The following is a 16685-nucleotide window of genomic DNA, read 5'->3' on the forward strand; positions in this document are numbered from 1 at the left end:
TTTTTGATTGAATTTATTAATCCCAACTCACTCACAACTCGCAAAACACTGGGAACGAGTTCACTGAGGATGTGGTCGATTACAGACGTTTGTTTAGTACTCTAAATTTTTGTTTCGTTTAATAATGCCTCTTTTCAAGAAAGGAGGAGCGAGCTTCAGCGATTCTCGTAAAGGTAATGGAGATAAGAAACAATCAAGCAATCGTTTTTCTGGTGTTGGAGCGGAAAACAGTTCAATTTCACAGTCGTCTGTTCAAGTCCCTACACAGCAGGCCTCGAATTCAAATGCAGTTGCTTCTAGAATCCCACCTCCCCTACAACCCGAGTTAACACAGTCGCCAGCACCTCCTCCTCCGCCGCCAAAGTTTGTATTTTACTGTCAATTGGCTCATGGAAGTCCTACAGGAAAAGTGGAAGGGTTCACAAATGTTAAAGAACTATATCAGAAACTCGCGGAAGTGTTCAAAGTACAAGCCAGCGAGGTTAGTAAATGCACCTGTATCAAGCAAACTTACTGAAATGTTATCGTTACGTCTCGGATATAACTAATACTAGTAAGAATAATTCCATTTTCTGAGTAGAAATTTCATTAACTTATCATCAGAGGTCATCAGTGGTTGTTTCTTTGTTATCGATGACTCGATCTGTTAGCTTCTGTTTGTACGTAGTAAAGCTAGAGTTAATTGGTTACGGTCTATTGTTATCTATGCTTTAGCATTAGGGCCTGTAATTTGATTCATGCACAAATTTAGTAGGCTACAAAATGAGTGAAATTAAGGTAAAACGTTTTCTTGCTATGTAAACAACTAACAGTACTGTTAGCCTACATCCTATCCACATCATATTTTCCAGTTTCTAAGTAGAGTTGCTAAGATGTATAGTTAATACTTTGTTGGAATGCAGGTCGAGTTTCATTCACCTTTGAGATTTCTATTCATGCCCAAAATATATGGGTAACTGCACAAGGAGCCAGTTGCTAGGCAACCACAAGTGATGATACATATCAAAAGTTACATGCTGGTGATGTTCACATATTCGTATATTTCCTTGGAGTGAAATATTCATCACCCAAAGTGTGAATTATTCCCTTGGGAAATTTACGACAAGTGAGGGATAAATTAATTATTCCCCCTCAGGGATGGCGCTAAGGGCCGGCTGCCGGCTAATTTAACTGGCTGAAATAGAACTTAAATCCGGCTGAAATTTTACATGAAAACAAAGACTTATTAAGTAAACTTTAAGAGCTGCCAAGGCCAGAAAAACCAGCTGGGCTTGTTGATGAGCCGGCTTAGTGTTTTCTTAGCTACATATCTGCCCCCTGACCACAGACTATAACCAATGTAACCTGTAGCACAACTTAAGTCAAACTCTGGAAAACTTGAGAAATTGTGGTCATTATTCCCGAACCAAAATGTGGCCGGTTGTGAAATGTTTACTGAAACACTTGGGGCAAAGTTTGCTACACATTGGACGGCTTCTAGCGGAAAAAAACGCAACCCCACCAGTTGCGAGCTGTCGCACGCATGCAACCTTGCACTGATTTTCAATTTAATTGCCAGTAAATATTCAAAGTTATTGTATAAAACAAATTGGCCACATTTTTCCATGGTCTACACTTTTATAGTCTGGTAAGGGACTAGGAGTACTGTATTTCTATTCCCCCTGGATGGGTTACTTGTCCATCACAGGGTTACCCTCCAGTATTTAATTTGCCAGTACCTATTTATACACCTGCGTGGGGAGAGGCACTATGAGAGTGTCTTCCCAAAGAACAGAACACAAATGACCCAGCCAGGGCTTAAACCTGGACCTCCCGAGCTCAGGAAAAGCCAACCCTACAAGTTAAGACCATTTTAGTTGCCATGGCGCCTAAAATTTTGGAGCTGGCGACTAAATTTGAACCAAGGTCGCCAGCCTGGCGACTAAAATTGAGAGGAAGGATTGAAAGCATCAGCTTAATTTGGTGACTAAAATTTTTCACTGGCGACCAAAACTTGAGTAGTTGGTGGCCAAATGGCCACTAAGGAAAAAAATAAACTTGGAGGGTTGTAAGCTCCAGCAGTATGAGCCACTTCAAGCTTGGTGCAGTCTTTACCTTTTCCTGCCCATTTACCGTATTTACTCAAATAAGCGCCAAGGCCCTTATTAAATTTTTTGTGCTTCAAGTGTGGCCCTTATTTGAGTAAATACTGAACGTGCATTTTTGCTACTCAAAAGTAATGGTAAAGGCTGCTTGAGCCAAAAGTATTTATGATTACTTCTGGGATTTTGTGATATATACATTTACATTATTAGTCACTGTAAGAAACTGGTTTTGATTACCTTATTATAGGAAATTAAGGTCTTTTAATTTGGGTTTTTTAAATTTTTGTTTTTTTTTTTTTTTTTTTTTTCCTTTTTTTGGGTTTTTTTTTTTTTTTTTTTTTTTTCCCTTTTTTTTTTTTTTTAAAAAAAATTTTTTTTTGGCCTTTTTGGAAGAAACTTGGGTGGGAATAATTTTTTTTTAATTACAAATTATTTTTTTTTTTTTTTTTTTTTTTTCCCCTCTTTTTTTTTTTTATTTTTTTTTTTTTTTTTATTAATAAAAAAAAAAAAAAAATATAAACAGTCATCCAGTTTGTTCTCTTTTTCAGATCTTGTTTTGCACACTAAATACATTCAGAATTGACATGGAAAGATTACTCGGAGGTCAAATTGGACTTGATGACTTTATTTTTGCACATCTTAAAGGACAACGGAAAACTGTGACAGTATTTAAAACAAGTCCAGCTTTGGGTCTTACTATAACAGATAATGGGGCAGGGAGTGCATTTATCAAGCGCATCAAAGAAGGAAGCATTGTGGACGGAGTGGCTCAGATTTGTGTTGGGGATCATCTTGAAGCTATAAATGACATAGTTGTTATTGGTACAAGGCATTACGATGTAGCACGGATGTTACGAGAGCTGCCAGTTGGAGAGCAAATCTCTTTTCAGTTAGTCGAACCAATGAGAGGCTTTGGTAAGTTAAACATTAATGGCTATTATTAATGTTTAAAAGTTTTCACCATAGCGGGTAATTGTGTTAGCGGACGACGTCCCCAACAGACCATCACAATAGTGCATTCTGCACTAAAAAGTGTCCCATCCTGTGATTTTTTAGCAATCTGAACTGTTGAGATATACTAACGAGAAGTGTTTAACATGTGAATGTTTAAATAGTTCATGAGGGTGAACTGGTACATTCGTCTGTAACTTTTTATAACAGAAGTGTATTTCAGATGTTCTCATTGATTTCTGGCCACCATATTCCAGGCACCCATAATAGTGTTTCCATACTTAGCTCTATCTCTCTAAAAATTTGTGTGGAACATTTTGATGGGTAAGCTGCAAAGCCCTGAGAATTGTTGTGTTTACTTTGCAGAGGGCATTGGCCCAAGAACAGCAAGCCGTGGAGCAAGTTCTGTGACTGAATCCCCAGCAGCTGCTAACGCAGTGGGAAGTGGAAAAGCAACTCTCCGACTGCGATCCAAGGGTCCACCTGTTGTAGAGACAGAAGAGGTATCATATTATTTTAGATTTTTGTTAACATTGATGTACTGACATTGTACATTTGTGGCCAGATGGGCAAGGGATAATTCATGAGAGGATTAATGGCCATTGAGGGACTCATACATACTATAAAATACTTTTAGAAAGACCGGCCTGTTTATACCCCGACCTGTCTGCTAAAAATATTTCTGGTTATAGCCCCTTCCCCTAAGATTATAAAAACTTTGGTTTTGGCCTTTCTCATAACTCAATTTAGTTGTCTCCATGACGCCTTCAGCTCTATCTACAATGAGCCCTAGTCTGTGAACATCACCTCTGTTGTTTCACATAGCCTAAACCCTAAACATAGGGTGTGTATGTTGTAATGTCAAATTCCCCAAGACAACTTTGTAGAATGTCTTTACTTTTATTTGTAGGCCCCGGCATGGGAGATCAAAGCTGCTCAGAAAATAGATGACTTGTTGGAAAGCTTCCTTGGTATAAGAGATCCTGATTTAGGTATGCTATCCAAGAGTTCATAATCATAGTCATGGCAATTTTTCTTGGATATTCTATCCAAGGGGAAAAGGCACAATAAGGTTAACCCTATGTGAAGCACCAACCCATGAAACAAGGCCAGACCACAACACCGGGAGCTCTGTACCCTACTAATTGTGATAAGTGTGTGGGTTCTTTAACGTCCCCTTCTGACCATAACACTGAAGATGCAGGAGACAGGGCCTACAGTTTATTGTCCTTAATATCTGAGAAGACTAGAACATCTTTAAACCACTTGCAGATGTCATTGTAAAGGCAGCATGTTCTCCTCAGTTATTTTAAAACCCTGAGTGTAGGTCCCAACCTCGTCCCCAGGGCTTGCCGCCATTTTGAAAACTTGTCCCGAGAAGGCCCTGGGGACGAGGTTGGTGTTGGTCCAGTCTGGGAGTCGAACCCGAGACCTCCAGCACAACAGTCCAGCGCTCTATTAAATGGGCTATCCGGTCAGCGAGTTGAAATTAAACAAAAGGGATAAAGCTATTACACTGTGATTCTTTTGTTCTTTGTGATTACTCTAGGAGGTAGTTCGTTGGGTTTTCCCAAAATAGGAGGTTATGATCAGCTGAGCCATATCCATTTTTGTCAGTATTTTATTAAATAAATGTATTTTTGTTCCCTAGCTGAGACACTAGTGGTGAAGAGCAAGACAATATCCAATCCAAGTGATTTTGCTGTTGCTATTGATGAAGAATTCGCCGACTTTCAGTTCCCAGATGATTTTATTTTTGACATTTGGGGTGCAGTATCAGATGGTAGAAGTGGAAGGTTATAATAGTTATCACATTACAATCAAATTTAATTCAGATTGAAATAAATTAGTAGACAATGTAGATAGAAAGATTGGCAAAAATGTCTGCCCATATGACACAAGATGGAAAAACACAACAAACAATGTGCACTATGTATACAGTCAACTCTCTCTAAATGGACACCTTCAAGACTGGCTCCAACTGTCCATCTTAGAGAGGTGTCCGTCTTATAGGGAGTTTAGTTACAGTTAAATGACTGAGAAATGGCAGGGACAGGACCATTTACACCAGATGTCCATCTTATGGAGTGTCCTTCTTAGAGAGGTGTCTGTTAAGAAATAGTTGACTGTAGTTACCATTAGACTAAAATAGACCCCAAGAGTAGTCCCTGAAAATTGACTGGGGATGTACTGCATGCCAAAATGTGTGATATCAGACCTGTCGCAAAGTTCAGTACCTTTTTCAGACCAGACCACACTTTTTGAAGGATACTGAAATATTTTTTTAAAATAACACACACTCTAGCAATTCTGGACAAGAGTGCACAATTTTCGTATGCTGAAATGGTTCAAAAATCCATACTTTTGTTGCCACACATGCCTAGTATACAGCCTGGATTTTGTAGTCACACCCCCTTCCCCAGGACAACGCATCCATAAAGCAGGGCTGTCATTATTTTTGGTTTTTCACACATTGCTTTCCAACTGGTGTGGAGACATGTTACATGATCAGCTATATCGACAAGCTGTATGGTTACAGAAAATATCCTGGCCCTTCCCATGGAATGTCATCGGAAAGTATAAAGCTACTGAAATATCCAGAGGTGTGTGCTGGGGGTAGGGACAAAAAGCCTTCTGGTGAAGGGAATGGCTATTTTCTGGAACCTATTCAACATAGCAAAAGAGCACGAGTGCACAAAATTACATTGCATGTATAATTTACATTAATTAATTAATTAATTAAAATTTATTCATCTATTAGGTCTTCAATCTCTATATCATTAAGCCCTTTCACCCTCTTGAGTGTACTCATAGAATATGCTATTAACCCTATCCAGACCCAGGGGGGGGGGGGAGTGCCCACGCTGACTTTGAATGCTAATAACTTTTTCAATATTCAACCAAACGCTGCCAAACTTTCTGACTTTATCTAAAATTTATCTGGGAATAATTTGGTAGGATCGGTTGCTGTGTCAGGAACTTGACGTCACCATGGCAATGACATTTTGACAGGCATGTTTTCCCAAATTTAAAATTTTCGTGTTTCTATTAATGAAAAATAACTTTAATGCAATTATTTTCACCTTTTTACGGGTTTTAAGCACACTTTTATTGATTTTGAGTACTTTCCAGTAATTTTGGGCGGTTTTCTGACGTTTTGAAAAAAATTCGAAATCCAAGATGGCGGCTCCAAGATGGCGGCTGTTTTGGCATTACGATGTCATTGTCACGTGATGTGACGTTGTCATTCCACATGATGTATACCAAAAGTTAGATTTTCGGACATGCTATATATCCTGTAAGTTTCATTGTGATTGCTTAAATATACTGGAAGTTACGGAGGGGGGGGGGGCGGAATCCCCCCCCCCCCGCTGGGTCTGAAAAGATCCAAAAAAGCCCGGTCTGAATAGGGTTAAGACTGTGTAGATCTTTCATTCTAAAATTTTTAGACCCTTAGTGTCATCCTAATGAAATGTATGAGCTTCAGAGTCTTATTGAGTGTTTGGTACAGTATACTGCAAAAAATAAAATGTTTTTTGTTTTTATAAAATTTGACTCACTCAGGGTGGAAAGGGTTTAACTGGAAATGGTCTTACATTAGGTTCTGCACTTTCTGTAGAATTGCAATTTTCTATATATTTAGAAAAAAAATTGAATTACCAAGCTGTGAAAATAACTGGAGTAGAAGATGGCCATAACCTGTATGTTGTTGTAATTCATGTTGCTAGTTTGTCTTGCATTATAATGGTATGAATAACTGAATAGGTTAAAAGTAGATATATATAAATTTGTTCAACAAGTTGTGTGTGAATGAATCTCCGAGCTCAATGGAGTTAGTAAGAACATGTTATCTAGGCAAGTGTCAGCTTGTACATAATATTACTTAATGTACAGTAGACTAGCTGGTTAGTTCTACAAGTCATTTAGTTACTTTAATGTTGATGATTCCTGGTCTACGACCATTTTTTAGCTGCATGGTATTGATTATCATAGAATGATGCATTCTGCATAGCATAGTTGAGTAGATCTTGTAGATTTATCTTTTGTTTATACTAAGTGCACAACCTCTATTTGCAGTAAAAATTGTACATGTTTTTTCAGAGGTTGGTATTTATTCCCAGTGTTTTTGACATGGAAAACACAGTAAATTACTGTGCCACTGTGAAACAAATGACGCCATGCTGCATTGCTGACCTGAATAAACATTGAAAGATGGCAATCTCTGATTTATGTCTGTTGTTAATATTGATTACTTTTCACTTTGTTGTGTAGAATTTTGGTTGTTTCATCAAATTTGTTTATAGCAAACTGTTAAACAAAGGCATGGTCTTCCTTTCAGGCATGGCCCTACACTACAGCAGAATTTAAGACCATGTTACGCGAGGCAATTTTCCTTGCAGCTTGCAATGCATTGATGATGCGTAAAAAACATTGCAAGTTACAGAGGGGGTGTCACACGTTCGCAATTTTTGTTTGCATCTTGCAATGCAACCGCTAGAAATTATCATCCCGCAAGCGAAGCGACGCGCGAGCGAAGCACTGCCCCCTTCCCCAGAGCGCTCCGGGGTGGGGCAGCGAGACAGAGACCCTGGGAACGAGGTTGCTTTGCAAGTTGCGATTGGCATGCCACGCAGCAACTTGTCTCGTAACGTTGCGAAAAGTAAAGGGATAATGAAGATGAAGTGTTCAACATGACACGAGCATGGGACAATGAAAAATTCTGAGTCCCCGACGGGAATCGAACCCATGGCCTCCCAGATACCGGCTGGGCGCACTTACCAACTGAGCTACAAGAGACTCGTCGTGAGCTGGGCCATTTTACCAACCTCGTCCCCAGGGCGCTTTTCCCCTACGTGCAAAATCTTTTACTTGTCGATCGTTCGTTATGTCATGCTTTCACTCGGACGGGTTCTTTTTTTTTTTTTTTACCCGCCGCGAAAAAAGTCTGATCCCGGATTCGTCGTAAATCAAATAGCTTTTTTTGGAATGCCTGATCGCAGGTTCGTCGTTAGCGGCCGCTGCGTACGTCTCGAGTCACAACTCTGAAAGCAGCTGAAAGCCGTCGTACACAAACGTGCAAATCTACACTCTATCAGTCTATTTAAAGACCCTCTTGTGAAACGTTATCGCTTCTGTATGAATTATGTGCCCTTTGGCAGGAACCTAACGACCGCAAACAAATTTATCAGGAATATTTTTGGCGCACATAAGATGATAACGGACATCACGAGTCAGCAGTTGAAGTCAGCACAAAATGAACTGAACTTTGCATCGATCCTTTAGATATTCAGATGGCAGTCTCTAAAAATTGTGAGGGACCAAGAAAAGAAATGTCCAGTGTAGCCTTCGTGCCAAAAGACACACTCAGTCAACCATGCAATGTTATTTTAGTGGTCGAAGATGGCAAAGAATTCCAAGCTCACCGACAAGTCCTTTCAGAGGCAAGTCCTTTCAGACTGAGAGGCAAGCCCTTTCTTCGAAAAGCTGCTGAATAGCGACATGAAAGAGTCTAAAGAAGGAATTGTTCGCCTGGAGATGTTTTCCGAGTTTGTTATGGGAAATACACTGGAGTTTATTTACACTGGTAATGTTCAGATACTGACTGAAGACAATGCCCGAGACCTGATCGTAATGGCCGATTACTTGTGTCTTCAGAACCTGAAAACTCTTGCTTGTGGAGTTTTGCTAAAGGGATTGAATGTTTCCAATTGCTCTTCAAATTACTACTTTTCCGAAAGATTTCAATGCGAAGAAATTTTTTCGAAGACGCAAAAATTTATTCTTGCAAATTTTAGCGACGCGTACGAAGCCAACCGAATAGAGGTTTTGAATATGTCGAGCAGAGAAATCGAAATGTTTATTTCAAGTGACGAAATTAATGTCAGCGCCGAGGAAGATGTTTTTAATATCATTTTGTCCTGGATTGATCACAATACAAGCAAGCAAAAGAAATATTTTGCCGAGTTATTTCGTCACGTTCGACTGGTTTATATATCGCGTGACTTTCTGTGCAAGGATATCGTGACAAACATTCTCGTGAAAGACAGTGAAGGCTGTTTGGATCTTGTGGAGGACGCGATTAAGTTGATTGAGTCTAAAGATTTTAGTAATCTATCTGTTAGACCTAGAAAATCGCTTGAGACATCTATTGTAGTCATCGAAACAGGCTACACAACTGACAGCATTATTGATTGTTATGCATTAGTCAATTGAAACCCCGGCCCCCCGACCCCCGGGACTTAGCGGGGATTTAACGCGTCCAAAGCCGGGATTTAACGCACTTTTAACGGCGCGTTGGCCCCGGTGGGCGGTGGTTTTAACAAAATGTCAGTAGACCGGGGCCATGGAGCGGTGATTTAACAGCACGCGATCACTTAAAGCGGGGACGGCAGCCGGGATTTAACATAAAGGACTAAATGTTTTTCTCAAAATGTTCGTTCTGAGGAATCCCTTCTGAAAAGTCTCCACGCTTCTTCCTTGATATTTAAAGCCTTTCGCGACGCCTGGGTTTGTATTTAATATGTTCACACGATAAAAATAGACTCATTGTACTTGAAATCTGCCATCTTTGTACACTATCGTCTCCAAGAAAGCAGTTTCTGTTTCTGAGATTTCAGCCGTGAATCATATCATAGGGTGAAAGCTGTTTACCTTTAGAAGAAATTCTTCTATTTTGTCACTTCTTGTGTCCGTCGTCAATAAATCGTTTCCAAAGGATAGGCTTATTGCTACTTGTCTGAGTATTTCGTTTTCTATTTTGGCCGTGAAGATGACAGCGGAAACTGCGGCGATTGTCGTGCCCATGGCTGTTTGATGTGCTTAAAGATAATCTTTTCCATTGAATTGGAACGAGCTTTCTTGAAAGATCACACTGAGCAACTCTCTTAACGAGTACGGCAGGGCCGTAGCTAGCCAGAGGCAAGACGAGGCACTTACCTCGTCTAGATTTTAATCCAAATTTAATAACAAATTTTTTTGTTGGGGAAATGATCCCAAGTTAAAAAAGATTCATTTCTCTTAAGAAATACCTTAAGAAAAATCTTGAAGAAAGAGTTTCAGGGCTTCTAGATTTCAAAATTTTCTGAAGGGCATGCCCCCAGTTCCCCCTAGCAAGATCTTGCCTCTTCTATGGCAAATGCCCTGTACGGGAGGGTTTCCTTGATGAAATTCTCCGTATGCTTCGCATACAGTGTTAATGAGAAAAGGAAAGCTTTCTTTAGGCTGTTTGGGCATGGCACTGTAATCTTCTCAATGAAGTTATTAAAGTCTGTCGCACGAAGCTTGTCGCAGGCCCGTAGGCTGGTTTTTGCCCGGGTAGGTTCGTTTTCTTTTAGAACGGACCATTAGTTACCAGTGTCCCACTAATTTAAAAAAAATACCGTTACTGAAGAAGATTTTCCAGTTGTAGTCGACGGGGGTGAAGGTGGGCGTAACAGTTGACTACCGTATCGATAGCAGTTTCCTGGTATAAACGCCGATGTTCTTGATGCACTCGATGTTCTGTAAGCACAAAATGGCGACCACTTGCTTCAGGCCACGACCGTTCAAAGATAGACGTTGGGCCCTAGACCGAGAAAACCCTTCGGCATCCTAAATAAATTTTTCACTTAAAAATATTAAGACAAAGAGAGAAAGAAATTTTAAGCAACAGCAAGAAATTAAAGATAGGAAGCCACAACTCTCCAAAATCAGTGAGAACGAGAATTTAAGGACTCAGAGCGCACTATCTCATGTACTTATTCGTTTGCCAGCTGGCCTTATCCTGATGGCTTTTAAATAAGAATTTTGTTTACCCCGCTACCGTCATGACGTGATTCAAAGTCATTTCTTTTAATTTCCTTCTTTGCTCTACTTTCCACAATGTCACGCTGTCCAGGGGAATTGGATGTCAATTATATTGTTTGCGTTAGGCTTCAGACCTTACTTCAGATATATTTAATTTATTTATACGACCGCGACATATTCAAATCGGTGAAATCAACATCAGTTATAACTTGAGTCACACTTTGCTAATGGTTCCAGTCTGAAAACCGAAAAAGAGGGGAATACACGAGAAACGTTTGAAAATTAGTCGATATTGTTGAAAATCAATACAAATAACGTCAGTATGTTTTTATTTTTATTTTATTATGCGCGTAGGCCATATGTATGCTGTACCATTCAGACCGGACCTTTAATGCTGTACCATTCAGACCGGTACATTAATGCTACACCATTCAGACCGGACCTTTTCAGGCGGTGGGGGGGTTCGTCCGAACCCCCCGAACCCCCCCATCCTACGGGCCTGTGTCGCTGTGCTATCGGCTTAAGTAGATGGTCAACAAAAGCTGAAATACGTTCTGTAGGGCAATCACACCCCGATATTATGGGTCTTTCGGCAGGCGTGTTCATAATGGCTAATTATGGGTTTTAAATTTGACAACTTTGTGTCTCTGACCACGAAAAACAATTTTTTTTTTTTATAAGTTTTTGGCGGAAACAAACTACATCAGCTTTCTTTCCGACCTCGTAACTATACATGGACAATAAATGAAAGAAATAGATTTTTCAACTTCGGCCACGAAATCAAGATTTTTGTCCGTTTTTTTTTCCTGAAAGTTGATTCGGATGCCCCCGCTATGCGGGGTTTTTAACAGACGTCTAGGCCCCTAGGTTGGGGAAATAAGCCGGGTTTTAACACTTGGTAAATGTTAAATTCCCCGGTAAGTCCCGGGGGTCGGGGGGCCGGGGTTTCAATTGACTGATGCATTATTTCCCTCGTGAAGAGAAGTGGTGTCGTTTACGCTACAGTAGTCCTGAATCATCTGCCTTCAGAAAGGTCTACACACCACGTTATACAAGCGAATTTGTTTCTTGTCGTAGTAAACTGTATAGACTCCGACAGGCAACTGATATGGAGTACTCACGGAGTATGTGTTTGTTCGAACGTCAAATGGTTACGTATAATCCATTCACAAATAATTGGAAGACATTGTCATGCACTGGCGGCAAAACATACAGATATTTGGATCAAATATTTGTTACAACAGAAGATGAAATGTACGCTTTGGAATTTGAGCCATGTTTGTGCCGTGGATTATATTGGTGGGACGATCGGATAGACAGATATGTTTGGGCGGACACGGCAGAGTGGGCGTCAGAGATAGAACTATGTGACAAGGAAAAACATGTTTATTTCATCACGAAGTACAAACCCGAATCAAACTCATGGGAAGACATAACATCATTTGAACATTTGGGCAGATTTTATATTGGCATTGTGGCCAAAGATGATTTTATTTATTTTATTGGGGGTGTAGAATATAGGCATGATAACAGGAGCCCATTACCATGGGCTCCGAATGTTAAATATAACCCGTGCAACGTCCTGACTGATGTTGACAGATATGACTTTAGAAAAGGCCAATGGAACAAAGTAGCTGACATGCATAAAGGCTACAGGCATCTCTGGGGAGCTGCGGTGAACAGAAAAATTTTTGTTGCTGGAACAAATAACTGGTGGCGTCGCTCGAGTAATTTTTTTAAAGATTTTCTGTCGCATACGTATACGAACCAATTCCAAGTGTAAGATGAAACAACAAATGAGTGGCAAGTTATTGCAAGCCTGAATGGTCGAATTGAAAAACTCTTGGCTGTTGATGATAATCTGTATGCTGTATGCAGTACAAAGGTTAGGAGCGTAGATACATGTACAAAAATTGACTGTTATGACCCTGACAAGGATAAATGGAACCTGACAACTGAAATAAGTATCCGTGGCGGGATCCGCTGTGGGTTCCCTGACAAAGGTTCCACAAAGACTTGTTCAATGCGAATTTACAAAGGATTCCTCGCTGACATGTTCGCTGACCATACGGTCAGCCTTTTGAAGCAGTGACCACGTTCTAAAAGCTTCATTCTTACTCAGAACTCTGTATTGAATTAGATGTCGATCATTGTTCATAGGACCAATAAGGATACAAAGTAAGTCTGACGGCTAAACATTGGGTAATGGGCGGTTGCCTAATCATTGGAGTTCTCGTTCACAAGTGTCTTCAAACAGTTTAACAAACAGGGTCCCTTATATGGCGGGCCATCGCGGTCAAAAGTAGATATCATGATATCACTGCTTGATATCATGATATCTGTGAGATATCATAACATCTGGATATCTTGAGAACATGATGTCATGATATCATGCAAGTTATAATTTCGTCATGATATCTCTACGATAAGATCTCGCTTTTGCAAATGCAAATTAATCGCAAAACCATTTTGCAAATCGCTAAACCATTTTGCAAAATGTCACGTTGGTTTTGTTTTTTTAGATGTCTGACTTTTGATATCACTTGACGGGTTGTCATTTGTGGCTGTTCCCGGTTTATGACATAAACCTTGTATAGACCCTTCTTTGCATAGAGATCTATAGACTTGAGTAGACCCCAGCTACCAGTTCACAACCCACAACAGTCCACAACACACCGTGTGCTTTTAATTTTGGTTTAGAATTTGATGTTAAGTTCATTCAGCCCTGGAGCTCCCTCTCAGTTTCATGGGAGAGTACAGCTTTTTGAAAAGAGTCCTTGGTTTGGAAAACGAAGTAGCCCGACTAATAGCTTAGTTACAGAACTTACAACTTAACAGAGTCGACAGTTTTTCAGTGTTTTCCTTTTTTATAGCCTGCGAAAACAGCCGCCTCTCACGCCGAACGCAACAAGCGGATCGGAGCGTAAGAGGCGGCTGTTTTCGCAGGCTACTTTTTTTAGGGCACTCGGTAAAAGGGATTTCCATCTCATTTTAAACTTTCGTCGAAACATATGCCTCTGTCACGCAATCTCCGGCGCGGACGGCGGTAAATATCCTGTCCCCTACCGTGTCTACCCTCACATGGAGGCAATAGAATCTTCAATTCTGCGTTTTTATATTATTTTTTCAACAGAGGAGAGTTGGTCAAAAGTTGTTTTGTATCTTTGTCGTCCAGCCGTGGAACTTAATGAACTGAATCGAGAACAGGAGCGTTGTGAGCTGAACTCGAACGATTTTCTACCGCTCGTCATTTATATTCCACAAAGTTGTTTATCATTTTTTGTAGACTACTGGGCTGTACTCTCCCATGAAACTAAGGAGCTCCAGAGTTGGATGAACTTAACATCGAAGTCTAAACCAATATTAAAAGCACAAGGTTTTTTTGTAAGCCATAGTGTTGAGGTTTGTAAACTGGTAGCTGGGGTCTACTCGAGTCTTTAGATCTCTATGGGAGAATCGAATGGTCTATATCCAAGGTTTATGTCATAAACCGGGAACAGCCACAAATGACAACCCGTCAAGTGATATCAAAAGTCAGACATCTAAAAAAACAAAACCAACGTGACATTTTGCGAAATGGTTTAGCGATTTGCAAAATGGTTTAGCGATTAATTTGCAAAAGCGAGATCTTATCGTAGAGATATCATGACGAAATGATAACTTGCGTGATATCATGATATCATGTTCTCAAGATATCCAGATGTTATGATATCTCACAGATATCATGATATCAAGCAGTGATATCATGATATCTACTTTTGACCGCGATGGCCCGCCATACCCTTATACTTGGCTTATACTTTTTACGTGAAGCGTGATTAAGGCTATTTATTTGCCGTGAAACGTGATTTGGGCTTTTATTTTTTCATGATTCGTGATTCCCAATTTTAAGATCTTTTTTCGTGCGCGTGAACGCAATTTTTAGCTTTAACGTGACCCGTGAACGAAGAGTTGAATTAGACGTAAATCGTGAATCATCTTCTTTTTCGTGACTTAATTTCTGATTTTTTAGGTAGTTCTAGTGAACGTACATCTTTGTTTTAGCTCTGTGGTTGGGATTGGGACTTTTGTGAGCTATTTTGTCTCGTGTGTGATCTTGACAAGCACAATATCCGGTCTTACACCTTCCGAGCGTAACAGTCTAAACAGGGATCGTCGTGATTTTTGCGTGAACGTGAAAACATTTTTAGAATTATTCGTGACGCGTGAAAAGCCAAATATTTTTACGTGATTCCATTTCGCAGAGAGGTATAGGGGACCCTGAACAAATGTAAAACAGAATCCTAAAATTTGCTCAGCTGTAATTTATTAAAGAGCATTACTAAACTCGATCGCCACGTGTCCATTGCCAACCGGCATTGTGACCGTTTCTTTATAATCGGGGTTACTCGCAGCGATTCTGAAGCGTCAGGAACAGTGTATCAATCTAGATTTGATATGTCTTTGGTGTCGACATTCAGTATCGTCAGTCTCAGAGAACGTGACCTCGAAACTTACACTTAAGCTTATATAACTTTCAGGTTGTTGATTTTTCTCAAAAATACAAGGTTGATTAAATAGCTGAGGACTTAAAAAAATGTTACTGTTTAATTTAAATTTCTCCTATCTCTATTTTTTCTTAATGTAAACTGCGGTATTAAATTGTCAAAAACAGTTATTTCTTTCATAACAATATATAAATAGTTGCCAAATTTTTAACGGTCATACTTTTGAAAATGTATGTAGCTTAGCATACGAAACGTCAAGTTTAGTAAAATGCGATTTTTCATAATGTTTATCATCGCTGTTTGTATTATATTTTTAATCAGTTATTTCTCTTCGTTAATTTTTTTTATTTTACAATCATCTCTTCGACACACCATACAAATTAATTGTCGGCATTGACATTTCCAGACAGAACAATAACAAAAAAAGTACAATCTGTCGCAATGACACAAATGAACATGACTTTTTTGGTACGTAGCATCTTTCTCGTTTGATAGTTTGCAAGAATGCAGTTGGAACCGCCCCGGGCTCGGAAAAAATTACCGCCTCCTGCGATTCTCTCCTAGGATCACGTTAAATTGGGAGAGTCACTAGTTCAAGCCGCCATAAAATGTCGCCAGTCAGCCTTTACTGCAGCCATGATGAACCTTTATTTCTGATCTCTTTTATTGTCAACCCTTATCTCGTGATGCCGGAGAAATTTGTTTTATTATTAAAAACTAGCAATGGTATATTGCAGTTCTAGCAATGGTATATTGCAGTTCTAGCAATGGTATATTGCAGTTCCAGCGTTTTGATTAGTTAAAATGGAATGGTATATGAGCTCATAAACCATTGACCGCAAATATGGTAGCCGATACGCGTCAAAGCCAGCTTGGGAGCTAAAATATTGCAATTCTTTGGGCGTTTTAAATAAAACAATTATTCCACTCGCGCTTGTTGGATATGAGATCGTTATAGCCAACTCGGCGCTACGTGCCTCTATGGCAATCTACCATCTCATATCCAACACGAGCTCGCAGAATAATTAACAATTATTCGCCGAAGGCGAAGTGATTATTGTTGAATAATCCCCGAGATCGAAGTCGAGGGGATTATTCAACAATAATCACTGAGCCTGAGGCAAATAATTGTTTTAGTATAATTTTTAGAGGTGATCATCAAGAACTTAAAAAAATAACGATAGCAGACAAGAAAACAGCAAACATAAGTGTTCGCATGCATACGGTGTAAACCAGTTTAAATCATCGATTGCAATCAGAATTTATTTAGTTAAAGCAATAAAACGGAACAAAACAAACACAATGAGAAAGATAGATGTCCGTTACCTTTGTATGATTGTGGATGACTTCTAAGCGAATGTGCGAATCCTCTAAAAAA

General features: G+C 39.7%; 2 protein-coding genes across 2 annotated transcripts; both read left to right on the plus strand.

The window, feature by feature from the left end:
- Positions 1 to 39: 39 nt before the first annotated feature.
- LOC144637665 (PDZ domain-containing protein GIPC3-like) lies at positions 40 to 5859 on the plus strand. Its single transcript, XM_078496724.1, has 5 exons — positions 40 to 481; positions 2633 to 2999; positions 3402 to 3538; positions 3946 to 4027; positions 4687 to 5859. Exons 1-5 carry the CDS (start codon positions 125 to 127, stop codon positions 4836 to 4838), a joined length of 1095 nt encoding a protein of 364 aa, XP_078352850.1. The 5' UTR covers positions 40 to 124; the 3' UTR covers positions 4839 to 5859.
- Positions 5860 to 8534: 2675 nt separating this feature from the next.
- LOC144637566 (kelch-like protein diablo) lies at positions 8535 to 9248 on the plus strand. Its single transcript, XM_078496634.1, has one exon. It carries the CDS (start codon positions 8535 to 8537, stop codon positions 9246 to 9248), a length of 714 nt encoding a protein of 237 aa, XP_078352760.1.
- Positions 9249 to 16685: the final 7437 nt, after the last annotated feature.

The sequence above is a fragment of the Oculina patagonica genome, chromosome 14 (assembly GCF_052425735.1).
Source record: "Oculina patagonica isolate OP01 chromosome 14, crgOcupat, whole genome shotgun sequence".
Taxonomy (NCBI): domain Eukaryota; kingdom Metazoa; phylum Cnidaria; class Anthozoa; order Scleractinia; family Oculinidae; genus Oculina; species Oculina patagonica.

Excerpts from the sequence above, each read along its gene's own strand:
- LOC144637665 (XM_078496724.1), top strand. The coding sequence starts at position 125 with ATGCCTCTTTTCAAGAAAGGAGGAGCGAGCTTCAGCGATTCTCGTAAA. Across the intron at positions 3,000-3,401 it reads CGAACCAATGAGAGGCTTTG|AGGGCATTGGCCCAAGAACA; the intron begins GTAAGTTAAACA and ends TTTACTTTGCAG. Across the intron at positions 4,028-4,686 it reads TATAAGAGATCCTGATTTAG|CTGAGACACTAGTGGTGAAG; the intron begins GTATGCTATCCA and ends TTTGTTCCCTAG.
- LOC144637566 (XM_078496634.1), top strand. The coding sequence starts at position 8,535 with ATGAAAGAGTCTAAAGAAGGAATTGTTCGCCTGGAGATGTTTTCCGAG.